Genomic DNA, 14,067 nt, shown 5'->3' with positions numbered 1-14,067 from the left:
GGCAGTGGTTCTGACATTTTCTTCAGTATTACGCTCTCTGGCCTCCATCTGCTCCAGTGCATTTTCCTTCTTCAGAAGGAAGTGCATTTTCGTTTCCAGTGTGTTCCATTTTGGCCGGTGGACCGCTAGCCGTTCCTCGCCTGGCCATGCCTGTGAGCGGAGTCCTTGCAGTGAGGTCTGTCTGTCGCTGCCCAGTCCTTCACCCTCCGTGAGAGGGGCTTGCAGGAGACTGCCTTATCTCTGTGAAAGTTAATCATGTGAGATGGCCTTCGTGAAGCAGCAGGCTGGGCAGCGTCAGTGTGAGTGGATTTGCCTGCGCCCCTTCGGCAGGGTCACCGCGCAGCCGGCCAGCCACGCCCACCCCCGTCTCCCACTGTGCATCGTCGCTTCTGGCCCTCGTCGGCTGCCTCTGGCCGGGGGGACGATGTTAACTGCGTCTTAAATTTCCCTGGGTTCTGTAAACGTCCGGATTCAGATGGAAGCTGGGTGGATAAGTTAACATAACTTTAGGAGAGGCAGTTAATGAAGTTTGTCCCTTGTCATTTTTCAGTCCCTGCATCACATCAGGAATTAGTTGTACTTCTGTAACCTATCGTCACAGTTACCGGTAGAAAGCAAGTGCACCACGTCTTGTTCTCCGTCCCGGTCCAGTCCATTATCACATTCTATTGCTCATCCCCGGAAATGGTTTTCACATGGCATCCGCTTCCTGTGCATGCTGGGACACTCAGACAGGATGTCCTGTCTGCCCTCGCCTCGCCTGTCTGACTGCCCCTTGGCCAGTGTATTTTTGTGCCCCGTTGGCCTGGACTTGCCTGAGGCCACACAGCTGCTAATGGGAGCCGGGGCTGGTGGTGGGGATGGGGGAGGGTGTCCCCAGCCTGTATGGGGCTCCTTTACTCTATTTAAGGACACTAATAGACTTTGAGTTTTTCCCTTTGATTCGAGGCCCCCCTTCTGTATATTTACTAGTAGAGAGATGACATTGCTTGACAGATTGAGAAAACCACCTGCTTATTTAGTAAAAGATACAGCCTTCCATTTTGGTGGAAAATGTAAATGATGGTTTTGGTCCTCCAGTGGCTGTTCTTAGGGACAGGGTGGTTGTCAGAAGAAGCCGTTTCACTGCCCCACACGAGGGCCCTCCTCCCCGATGCCCACATCCCACACCACGGTGTCTGGACAGCCAGAAAACAGCCCTAGCTCCCCACTGTCGCGATCAGTGCTACTGATTGTGTCACTTGTCTGGGAGGGATGGGTAGGCCTGCTGCAGGGACTCGGGTGACCGTGACGAGCCAGGGCTTGTCCCCTGGAGAGTTCGTTGGCAGTAACATTGTGCTGCTTGCAGATGGCGTGAAGGTTTGATCTCTGCAAAGATTTGACGATCTGACAATGATGGGGGAGGATGCTCAAGCACTTGATGCTGAGCTCCTTGTCACTGCACTGATGAAAACCAGGAACAGGGCTGGATGGCCCTGTGGGAGGGGACCGCAGAGCCTCCCCTGCTGCCAGTCCTTCCCTGCCCGCCTTGGGGTACCCACAACTTTGTTCTGAACTTACCTCACGTTCTTATCTCGTGCGTCTAATGACTGGGGAAAATCCCCGAAGTGAATAGCTTCGTAGGTGACGTTTGGGACCGGCGGGGGTGTGGAGTAGCGTCAGACGTCGTAGCCTTTCCAGGCGGGGGCAGCGGAGTGAGCTCGCTTTGTCCCTGGCCTCTGTGTCCCTGCAGTTCCTCCAGGACACCTTGGATGCCCTGTTCAACATCATGATGGAGAACTCCGAGAGCGAGACTTTTGATACGTTAGTGTTTGATGCTCTGGTAAGAGGCCCCTGTTTCTCATCCGCTCAGATATGAGATGCACTTTTGTGCTGAGCCTTTGAAGTGGGGCGGGGGGAGGGGATCCATCATGGTGACCTGGAAGGCACTGTCAGTTGTAAATTCAATCAAAGCAGATGACTTGAGAGCTAGACAGCTTTTTCCAGTGGCACCTCAGTTAGGCACGTGCAGTTTCTAGGGTAAGAGGAGGTAGACCGGCTCCTGCCTGAAAATGTAGTTCATCAACGCACAAGGTGCAGATGATTCAGATGAAGATTCCAAAGGGGTTTGTGTTATTTTGCTAATGAAAAATGTTAATTTAACAGGTTTTTATCATTGGACTCATTGCTGATAGAAAATTTCAGCATTTTAATCCTGTTTTGGAAACCTACATTAAGAAACACTTTAGTGCAACATTAGCCTACACGTAAGTTCTTTTCGGTTGTTTTAAAACTAATACTTTTTTTTGGTTCGTTATTAAGTCTTTTTTCGTATACTTTTGTCTATGGTTGTACATTTCCCTCCCCCTTCCTGAAAACTCTGAATGTACTGGGATAATTTTTATTATTGTTTCCCTCTTAACAGACCTAAAAATTTTGTTGAACCAGGTATGTGATAAATTATAATCATAACATTCTGGAATAAATTCTTGCTTTCTTCTAAACCTTCCCTTTGTCTTTGAAATTTTTAGTTTATATTCACTGAAACTGATAGATAGATGCAGAGTGCCTGCAACACTGTAGCTTCCCAGTGAGCATTTGACGAAAGAATAAATGGATGTGTTCTTGTTTGGAGATTGTTGTTGAATGTGAATAAAATTCAGTTGGATATTTTTCTGCATATCTTTTTGCTCTTTAAAGAATGCCTTTCATTTTATTCCGGAAGCTTCGGCTGTAAGTTGGATTCTGACCACTCGCCCAGCTACTCTCGGCCTGTCCCCACATTCCCCCCATATGTCCCTCTGCGTCCCACCATAGGGTATGTGTGATGCCCGGACCAGAGAGGCCACTCACCTGGTGTTGAGAGGCACAGTCCTGGAGCCCAGCTACCTGGGCATAAATTACAGCTCTGCCACTTCACGTTTAGGACGTTTAACCTCTCTGGATCAAAGCCTTCTCGTCTGTAAAATGGGCATGTTTGTAGGTTTGTTGAAAATTTTGATGAGTTATGTGTCAACTGCATGGAATAATCCCTGTCACTTAGAAAGCTGTGGTAGGAAGTTGTTAGGTTTCATTGTTATTAGGATCATTGTGACAGTTACTATGTCTCTCACAGTGGTGTTTGACATTTATTCAAACTTTTGATTGTGCAAGTGGCAGTACAAAAAGGGATTTAAGTAATTTCTTTTTAAATTAGAGTATAGTTGAGCACACCAGTATTGCATTAGGTTCAGGCATACGGCATGGTGATTTGGTGTAATTTCTTTAAAAATATCCCACGTGGAATCATTAGAACTGATTCTCTTTAGGGCTATTAAATTGAGTCAAAGCTCCCATCTGTGCCTTGACTGTCCCTAGGTCAAGGCCTGTGTCCTGCCTGTGTGTGGCCTTGACCTCAAGATCAGAGGTCTGACCCCGGCTGTCCTGCTCCTGGGTCCTTTCGTGTCTGCCGTGGAGCCCGGCGTGGGCAGACAGCTGCGATGTCCTCACACGTGTGGAACAAGCTTCGATGAGTCCTCGTGCCTACTTGCTAATAAATGTTCATTTAAAACATTTCGTCACCTCAGTGGACATGGCCAGTTCGTCCGCTCTCTGGACGATTCCTTATAGGCTGTGAGGACGGATCAAGCAGCCCCCTCTTGCCACGGCCACCGGAACACAACCCGGGCAGGTCCGTGGAAGTGGCCCGTAGACGGCTCCTAACGCGACGTGATCTTAGTACGTGGCCCTTTCGCAATTACATTTCTTTCTTGACACGTGGCCCAACACTCTTCTCAGCTTGGATTCCGTACTTTAATTCCAGAAAGAGGGACGAAGCAGCTTGCCACACTGCATTTCAGATCCTCATGGTGGCATCGCCCTTGCGTGCCTTGGGGAAGGGATGATGTTTATTCTCAGAGGTGGCAAAAGAAGACAGGAGCGTTTTGGGCACGTCGCTCAAAGGCAGAAGCAGAAAGTGCCATTTTACCTTTCCGCTGTGATGGGCCTGAGAATCAGTGTTCTCTCATGCAGTCCTGGAATCTGCTGGAAAGGAAATTTTTATCTGGGAAAAAAGTATTCTTACGTTTTGATAAACTACCAATGCCAGGTGGTTCTTCGTCTGTTTGAATCTTGAGTATTTACACCTGGAAAAACAAAGGAGCTAACTGGTTAGTTTTAACCAAGTCACCCGAAGGCTGTTGGTGCTGAGCAAATGCTGTGGTCCCTGAGCCGGGGGAGATTGGGTGCTGTCCCCGCGTCCCTCGAGAAGTCCTGGGCAGGCGCGGGCTTGCACCAGACCACTGGCCTGGTCGTTTTTTACGTCTTTCCTTTGATAAATGCTGAGATCTTTAGCCTTTCTTCACAAACAACTTCGAGAGAAGAAATTAAAAGTCACCGTGGGCGCTACTTGGCGCTCCGGTGTTCACACACAGACCGCCCCCACCGCCCACATGGGAGTTCACAGGAGCTGGAGCCCCGTTGGGGTGCCCCGTGCTGGTCCAGGAGAGAAGGGAGGGAGGCTTCACCCCCGGGGACCGTTCTAGGAAACCAGCAGACTTTCTGTCTACGGAGCTGTCTTTCCTGGACCTGGTTCAGCCTTTCCTCTCACTTGATCGATGCTCCATTTGGCCTGGATAACTGAGATGTACAAGGTTCCTATCACTGCAGAAAGTTCTAGTGGGCTGCCACTGTTTTAATAGCTTTATGCTTTATTGTTACATCTCAGTAATGCAGAAAATGCATTTGGCAAAATTCAACATCCATTTATGATAAAACTCAGCAAACTGGGAGTAGAGGAGAACTTCAATCTGACCAAGAACATCTAGGAAAATGGACAACTAACCTAATGCTTAATGCTAAAGGCATTAAGTAATGCTGAGTTGGGAACAAGGCACGGATGTCTGTTCTAAACACATCTGCCATCGTACTGGATGTAGTGCCGTAAAGCAGAGAAAAATGGGAAAAAATAACAAACGCACAGAAAGAAGTAAAGCTGTTGTTTTCACATAATGTGATTATGTACGTATAAAACACTAAGGAATCTATTGTTTAAAAGCCCCTTCCCTTCATTTAACATGTAGACTTAGGAAAGTTTAGATCCAAAGCTAACGTAGAAAAATCAATTGTACGTTTGCAGATACTTGGGGTATGGAATTAAAAGTACAATAAAATTTACCATGTTATCAAAAAAAAAAAAATCATCACATACCCTGGAATAAATTTAATGAAAAATGGGAAAGACCCTGAAAATTACAAAACATTGCTGAGAGAAGTTTGAAAAGAACGAAATAATTAAAGGTATAGACCGTGCTCATGGATGGAGAATAAAATATTGCTCAGATGTCCGTTTTCCCCAAATTAACCTATCCTTTTCAACGCGATCCCGATTAAAACCCCTGCATGCTTTTGTGGAAAAAATTGACTAGCCTATTTGAAAACTTAAATGGAAAAGCAACATGTCTAGAATAGGCTGAATAACTTTTCAGAAGAAGCCTGATTTCGAGATTTGCTGTAAAGCTGCCAAAGCCAAGGCTGGGATTGGACGAAAGCGAATGAGAGAAAATACAGACTGCAGAACGGACCTGTCACCTGCACCTGCCATTCGGCGCCGCTGGGTGTTTCAGTGCCGTTTCCGGCCAGTTTCCCACGTCTATCACGACGTGGCGTCTGGCCTCCACCTTTTGTGTGTAAAAGCCATGCAATCAGTATGCCATCGTAAGGGCGTATCATACTTTCCTTAACTACTCCTTGAATGATGGATGTTGCGTTATCTACGTACATTGACTACTGGAGACATTGTTGCAGTGAATGTCCTAGAGTATTCGTAATTGTTTCTGTAGAATAAGTTACAAGTGGAATTGGTGATGTATAAGGAAGATTTTAATTTAATAGATGTCCCCAGGTTATGGTCTGAAACACGATGTGCTGATTATGCCCGCAGCGGTGTTCGGGTCTTGTCTGACCACCTCGTTTTCAGTCTTTTCTATTTACTTGAGTATATTAAGAAAACAGTTTACTTCCTGTTATTTTAATTTGCATGTGTTTATTTATTAATGAAGCTTTTTTGTTTTTAAATGTGATTTTAGACTGTTTCTGTGATATACGTGGATATGGCCTTTTGGACTCTTTTTTTTCCTTTTTTCAATTAACCTCACATTCTCTGAAGCTTTGAGCAAATTTACTACCGTTTGAATTTTCTGGTTATTAGAATTACAGAAAAATAGAAAAATTTTAATGCTTTTTCTTTTACTTTTAACAAGGATTTTTAAAAAAATGCCTGTGAAGTAGGCACTTAATATAATTTATGAAGTTATGACTCAGAATCAAACTTCCAATATATACTTTATTTGTCCCAACTGTCTGTAATTACTTATGTAATGGTATGAAAAATCTAAAAATAATTCTGACCAATTTGGGTATATTAAGTATATAAAAACTTCTATTATCATGAAAAGAATTTTAAATGTTTTCATGTTAGGGAGTTAATTGTTTTTAGATCACAATTTGTAAAGTAATAGACTAAGAGAATTACAGTAAAAGCATTTATGCTTTTACAACTAAATATTTTTGTACAATCCTATTAGAAAATGCAAAAAATTTAAATCTTTTTATGTATTCACTCGTGTTACTCTCGTATATCCTTTAGAGTCTTTCATATAAAATTTTTAGAAAACTCATTAAAAAGTTAAAGTTTCCTATTTGAAAAATTTATTTAAAAATTTTTATTTGAGTGTAAGAACTCATTTAGAAGATGAGCTAAAATGAATAGAGGTGACTGAGGTGGTTTCTAATAACAAATAACTGTTTCATAGAATGCCTTTCTTTTTGATAAAAGACACATAACATAACATTTAACATGTCAGCCACTTTTAAGTGTGCAATTCAGCATACACCGTTAGTAGCGTCACAGGGTCATACAACCATCGTCTAGTTCCAGATCATTTTCAGAATAACACCTCCTTGCAAGGATTTTTTTTTTGCCTCTCTTGGGCTGTAAAGAAACTAACTCCCTTTGATCTTTTTATTATACTGGCGAAGCTAGTTTACCTGCCTCAGCCTAGATGTCTTCATCTGTGCATTTCACTAGGCGTAGTTCCCACTACTTGCCTTATAGTGTCGTTGTTAGGATTAAATCACAAAATACATTTAAATGCTTAGAAAAGCATCTAAAACTTAGACGGTGCTCGTTAAATGCTCAGATCTCGCTCTTCTGAGAGTTATTTTAAGGCTCCCTTTAAGTCTGTTTGGAGCGCATTTCACAAATGTGCATATACCGAGAGGTGTGAACCAAATTACGAATAACCCACTTGTGTATTTCCGTCCCAGCTAAGAATGGAGGGGTTGTAATTTCGTGGACTTACTAATTTGCATTTCCGTCATGACTAGGAAGCTGACAAAAGTTTTACGGAACTACGTGGACAATGCCGAGAAGCCGGGCGTGAACGAGCAGCTGTACAGAGCCATGAAGGCCCTGGAGTACATCTTCAAGTTCATCGTGCGCTCCCGCGTGCTGTTCAACCAGTAGGTGTCGCCGGGGGGCTCGCCAGGGCTCTTAGGAAAATCCTGTCCCTCCTTCCTTTCCGTCTCCTGTCTCCCTCTTTCCTTTCCTTTCTCTCTTTCCTTTTGTTCCTGCTTTCCAACGTGACAGAGCAGTGATCAGCAGCAGCACTGGGTGGCCTTGCCCGCTCTTGCTGGATCTGCCCCGCAGACGGTGTGATGCAGAGAAGCCAGGCCGGTTCCTGAGTCAGAGGCGTGTGCGTGTGAGGAAAGCATCGGCTTCGGACAGTGTCCCGACGTTTCGGGTGTCGGGCAGGGTGCACACCAAGGGCTCTGAAGTCCTTCTCAGTGCATCTTTGTATAGAAAATAGCTCCAAAGAACAAACGAAATGAAAACAAACGAGGGACGACCGCGAAGAGCCAGGCCACGTTAAGTCGCCTCCCTTGGCAAGACCACGGGGGCTTCCTCTGTCTGTTTCCTTCAAACACAGTGACGTTTTGTTTCCCGGAAGAGGCCCCCACGTAGCCAGCTACCACGTTGACTGGATGCTCAGTTGTTTGAGCTTAGGGACCTGTTTCCATACTCCGGATGAATTTATGAATTGTTTCTGATCCTTCAAATGAATTAGTCTGTTTATGACTTCCATCATTGCGTAGTGAACGTTGGTAATTTTTTCTGGATATCCGCAGCGTGGAAACTGTGCTAAAATTAAAGCACTTGCTGACACTTTCTGAATCGAGATGGGGAGAGAAGGCAGATCTGGGGCGGGGGCTTGGGGCTGATTCGCACCGCGTGTTCCTTTGGGGGACGGTGGCTCTGGGTGACAACCTGCGAGTGATGTTGGTGCACGTCGGTTATTCGAGGTTGGTCTTGTGACTTCTGAACACAGAGATGGCGTTCTTGTCCCTCAGAATTAGGGAACACGTGTCACCTTTTAAAAACACAGCACTCTGGAAAATTCTGTGAAGACTGGGAAACTGAGAATTCGATCCGCGGGGACCCCAGCGAGCACCTCCCTTTTTCCTCTTCACTTGGTCTTCGTTTGCCGGAAGCAGCCTTTTCCAGAAGGGCCCAAGAGAAAGGGCTGGTCTTCCGGATCCAAGCTGGAGGCCCCGCGTGGGAATGAGCCCCACGGGACGAGTCATTCACTTGTGTCGCCCCACGAAAGCCGCAGACGGCGTGGCACCCTCCACCGGCCAGTGGCTGCCGTCACACGTGCCCCGTCAAAGGCTCGGTCTCGCTCTTGTCCCCCTGGTGTCCCACGAGGAGAACAGTAATTGCTACGCTGCTGCTTTTCCCGGCGAAGGCCCCAGGCCGAGGGCAGCGCTCCTTCATCCTCCGCTGAGGTGTCCAGTGCGCACCGTCTCGCTTTGCTCACCGTTGGTAGGAATTAACCTTGCTGTGGACCCAAGCCCTCTCTTTTCTTAAGGGTCACGGCCATTGATTGTCTCACTGTCAGAGGTGAAACAGGACCAGGTGAACTAGGTTTTGTTGTCCCGTGTTTATTGTTTTTCATTAAGAATGAATTCGATTGAAATGAACTTGCCACCTCCACCTCGCTTTTCTATTCCCCACCCCGTCCCCCCCAAACTTTCAACCTTTGATGACTCTAAACCGAAAGCTACACGAACATGGGAGATGGGACAGCCAGGTGATGCTGATCTGGTCCTATTTTGCTTGAAAAGCTTTAACCTTGTACAGTTCGTGACCTTGATCAGCCTCAGAGACAGGATGCTCCCTTCCTAAACACCCTGCTGACTTTCCTTCTCGTTCAGAGTCAGTGCGTTGGGAAGCGGCGCGTTTTTCCTATCGTGAGAAATGCCATACTCCTGTACAAAATAATGCTGCCCGGCAAAATTGGGGGCCACACGAGTGGCCCAGGAACCAAGTTATTTCTCTCTGTCACTCCATCAACTCTCAAAACACAAGGGGCGCGAGACCTGAGAACCGTGGTCCATGTGTGCGGGTTTGATCGGATGGTGATGTGGAATGTGACCGGCTGTGGGTCACAGCGACACCGAGAACCTTCCCCGTGTGGGGTTCACTTTTCTTTCTTTTTTCCACACATCGTGGAGCCCAGAGGAAGCGTCTGGAGCTCATGCACTTGCCCTGTAGTGTCCCCATGTCCTTGGCTTCTTTTCCCTTTCTGTCCCATCCTCCTGGGCTCTTTGTTTTTATGTCGGGGCCCCTGCCCCTCCCGCCATCAGGGGTGCATCCCAGGAGGCAGAGAGGGAAAGGCGAAGGGTCACCGGCTCTTCCAGTCACTCTCCTTTTAAGGACCTTTTCCCAGCCCCTCCAGAGTGTCATGGGCTTTTATCTCACCGGCGGAAATAGGTCACGTGAGCACCCTAGATGCAAAGGGAAGTGGGAAAAGATTTTTAGATAGGCTTATTGATGCTTTCAACAAAATCAGAGTGTTCTTAGTGAAGTGTGCAAGGGGTCATATACACCGGACGGGCAGCTCACACCCGCTTCTTCATTCTTTCTGCCCAGAATGTCTGTTGCCTGACAACTTAGAACGTCTCTGCTTATTCTGGGTTACTCAGTCCTATTTAATTAGACTCCATGTCTCCCTTCCCTATTGGTTCGGGGGGTCAGTCTCGGAGATTCCTGTTAGCAGTAGCTCTGGCTGTAAATCATGGAGGCCCTAAGTGCCCCGTGGACGTGATTCAGCCCCGCCGGGTTGTGCAGAGATGGAGTGAGGTGCCCCGTGGACCCCTGCCAGGCCCTGCTGGGAAGGGCTTTATGTTTGGTGCCCTAAGGAATACTTTGGTCCAGTGCTTGGCACAGACCATGTGTCAGCCTTTCCTGGAGCGGCTCCAGCAGGAGCTGAGCCTGATCTCAAACCAGGTTCTTTGCTGGGATAACTTGTGTGTCACATGGGCTGAGACTGCCCAGGACAAAAGGTGCAAAGAGGTCAGAAGCCAGAAGCAGCATTTGTCAAAAGGCAGCGCGGCCTCCTCAGCCTTCCAGGGCCCTTGTCTGGGTGTTGCTGACCTCGCCTAACCGGACCCCACGATGAAGCGGGATCCTGGCGGTCAGAGTCCTTCCCTCTGTCCTTCCCTCCCTCCTTCCCTCCCTCCCTCTTTCTCTCCCTCCCCTCATCCCTCCCTCCCTGCTTAACTCCCTCCCTCCTGCCTCCCTTTCTCCCCCCTCCTCCTTCTCTCTCTTTCAAAGTTGAGACACCATTGTAGCCACATTGTGATCATGCGATCATGCTTCTCAGGTGGAAATCTGTAGTTTGAAACTGCTGAGTAGATATTTTAGCATCTTAGAGGTTCTGTGGCAGGAAGATGACCTTAAGGTCAGGGACACTGGGGCTAGAGGCCTGCAGCTCCGCCTCAGCCCCGCCCCTGCCCCACCCCCGCCCCATGCTCACTCTTCCCTCTCAGTAGTGCTTCTTCATCCGTGATATAAAGCTGCTAATTTTAGATGAAATAATATTCCTATTTTGCATAGCTGCTTAAAGAAAGAGCAGTCCCGTGTCCTACACCGATGTCTAGAACGTTTGGTCTGTGGCGGGTCCCAGGCAGCTCTCGCGGGGTCGTTTCAGAGGAGGTGGGAGAGCTAACTCGTGTTCTCATTTTCCTGGCTGCAGCTTATTTATTACCTTGGGAGAAAAACAATTGTGCTCACAGCTGGAATTGACAGGCGTGTTTTTCTTTTTGCAGTTGGAATAAACTTTTGAGGTCTTTTTTCCCCCTCCTTCCTCTTTTAAAATGGTCTGCTGTATTTTTCTAAAATGTGGTAGCTTTGCAGAATTCCAGGATAATTGACAGTAGTTATTCTTCCAGAGAACAAAGAGGTGAAACTTGGGAGATGAAGATACTGAAGCTTATCATCGTATGTCACTGTCTTTCTCACTATGTAAATCCATACTTTTTTGTGTGTGTAGAAAGCTCATCTTGTTTTGAAATGGAATTGCAGTTTTAAAACTGTGGCCCAATGTCATTTGGGTCCCGGGGAACCCACAGAAAGATTCCTGGCAATTAGGGGCACTTCGCTAATTTTTGTTTGTCCGTGTTTTCTGTGTGGGTGTATTGCGTTAACTAGAAAGTGGGCAGACACACACATCCTGTATCAGACCTTCTGCAGCAAATTATCAAGCTAGTTATCTCTGTGTTTCTCTTCTGCCTTTCCGGTGCTTTGTGGAGTGTTTGCCTGTCATCTGAATAATTATTGATCATGACTCAGTTGCCGCAGATCTGTCATCTTGCTCTCATTTCCTGGGTAACGGAAATAGAATGCAGGTTGCAGACAAAGATCTTGTCATTCCTTCTTAACGGGTTCCTATAACTCGTAAGTAGAGCAAGGGATGATGACTAGGTTTTATGCATCTATTTGTCTACTGATATCCCTCTAGCTCCTTTCACTCCTTCCTCCACTTTAAGCGGCTCAAACAAGTGACTCTTCCTGCTTTGTGATAAAACTGGCGAGGCTCTAGAGACCTTCCTTTCATTACAGAAACATGCTCCCAATGCCTTTCCTCTTTGTTTCTGAAGGATAGTTTCCAGGTCGGCAGTTATTTCTTTCTCCAGGTGCCGTTCCCCCTTCTTTTGCGTGCCATCGTTTCTGGTGAGAAGTCAGCTCTCAGACTTATTGTTACGTCTTTGAAGGGGATGGTGTTTTCCTTTCCTTTAGCTGCTTTTACAATTTTTCTCTTTTTCTGTGGTTCTTAGCAGTTTTGCTGTGGATAACAGAAGGATACTTTGCTTTTATTGACCTTCTGTTGGATTTTCAGAGCTTCTGGAATGTTTGGATTGATGTTTTTTGTTACTTTTGGAAAACTCCTGGCCATTGTCTATTCTAACGTCATTCCATGTATCTCTCGGTTGCATGTGTGTCAGATCACTGTGCCCCGCATATCTCGGACACTCCTCCTGTGTTTTCCATCTCTGTGTTTGTTGATTTTCCTGTGGATTGCCTTCCACTTCAGTAATTGTCTTCTCACTGTGTCTAATCTAAATTCAGTCTGTATCATGAATTCTTAATTTCATATATTACATGCATACTTTTAATTTTAGAATTTTCATTGATCTTTTTCTGGAGATTCATTTCTTCACTAAAATTTCCCACCTTACCTATTGTTTTCTCCATCTATTTTCCATATTTCCTTCTTTCTCTTTTGAAATATATTTCTATATTCTTGTTAGTCGACTGTAACATCTTGGTCAACTGTACATCTGTTCTGTTGCCTTCTTTTCTTCTTTGATTTGGCCATTATTCTGGTCTTTTGCTGTGTTTAGTCATCTCTGAACGCAGAACTGTGCATGTGTGAAACTGTAACAGCTCCTGATGACGTGACCGTCTTTCAGAGATGATTTGTTCCCATCCTAGTCAGAGAACATGGCACCGACCACCTTACTCTGCAGAGGCTGTACTGAGTCAGGGCTGCGTGTGGCTTTGGTCAGCCTCAGGCTACATTCGTTTGCCCCGGTTCTTCACGGTTTTCAACTTAGCGTCTGCTCTGTTAGCAGGGACCCCTTTCCCTGGCATTTTCCAAACTCCATTCATTATCTCAGAGACTGATAAAAACTTCACTGTGCTTTACGGAGGTTTTCGGTTTGATTTTTAGTCTCCTGACCCATGTACCTGTAGGAATTCACCAGTGTCCTGAGTGGGGAGAATGACTGCACGCTCGAAGGCTCACAGTTCTGGCACCGGTGTCTGCCAGGTGTTGGTCCATGTCACCTGCAAGCAGAGGTTCATGACCCCGGAGCTTCAGTTGTTTGGTGTGCCCTTCCAGGAAACCCCCACTTGAAAACCCTTTATAAAACAGATACACTAGGTTGCAATTTCCCATTTTAGACAGAATGTGTTACTTTACCATGGAACTCATTTAAATATAAGATTACCTCTAGGGTAATTAATTATGACTTAGTTTACAAAATTTTCCATCGTATACAAGTTTTCAGGTGTGGTATACTTTTAATTAGGCAGACAGCTAGTCTATATTAATAAAACATCTGAGTTGAAACATTTAAAAATGCAAATGCATTGATTCTTAGTAATACAGCAACTTGAGGTAACGGCTAATAAATAATTTACGGATGAAACTTATTTATAATTAACAACATGTATTTGCATACATGTAACCAGGGCACAACTTTCTTACCCATTTATTGAGCGTGTTTTACCTCTTGAAAGTTTCCCCATCACCATTAATTCTGTGACAAATGAATTTGTGTACTACCATAACCCTGAAATAAAATAATTTTGAGTTTACCGTTATGTCATTCTCAAATGCTTATAAGATTATGTTAAATTTAGACAATTAAGTGTCTCTGTGCCTGTCCATTATGTGACCTCATAGGTTTAAAAACCACCGGCAGGAAATACACCGACACATTAATGGAGTAATCTGTGTGGGGTGGAATTGAAGTTGAATTTTTCCACCCTTTTCTTCCTTCCTCCCTGCTTCTCTCTCTCTCCATACATTTCTGTTGTTTTTACATTTATAGAATGTCTTATGTTAACACTGACAACTCCGATTAGAGCCAGCCCTGCAGCGTGAAGGCGCGTGGTTTGCAGACCCCTCGCACGTGGTCTGGCCGCGAGGACATCCGCGCGCATTCTGCCTATCGCCCGGCCCCGGGGGCAGCGCGGCGTGT

The 14,067-nt window shown here is 45.9% G+C and overlaps 1 protein-coding gene across 1 annotated transcript in view; it reads left to right on the top strand.

Annotated features, from left to right (window-relative positions):
- The window catches only part of DOCK1 (dedicator of cytokinesis 1), a 380,982-nt gene that overhangs the window by 43,749 nt on the left and 323,166 nt on the right, over nucleotides 1-14,067 (top strand). The window contains 3 exon segments of the mRNA XM_025047519.1: nucleotides 1,733-1,822; nucleotides 2,146-2,246; nucleotides 7,345-7,479. Of these exon segments, the coding sequence (XP_024903287.1) occupies nucleotides 1,733-1,822; nucleotides 2,146-2,246; nucleotides 7,345-7,479 (326 nt within the window).

Source organism: Pteropus alecto, unplaced genomic scaffold (assembly GCF_000325575.1).
Source record: "Pteropus alecto unplaced genomic scaffold, ASM32557v1 scaffold74, whole genome shotgun sequence".
In the NCBI taxonomy this organism is placed as follows: Eukaryota; Metazoa; Chordata; class Mammalia; order Chiroptera; family Pteropodidae; genus Pteropus; species Pteropus alecto.
Note: the sequence above shows the minus strand (reverse complement) of the source record. Positions and strands in the feature narration are given on the sequence as shown.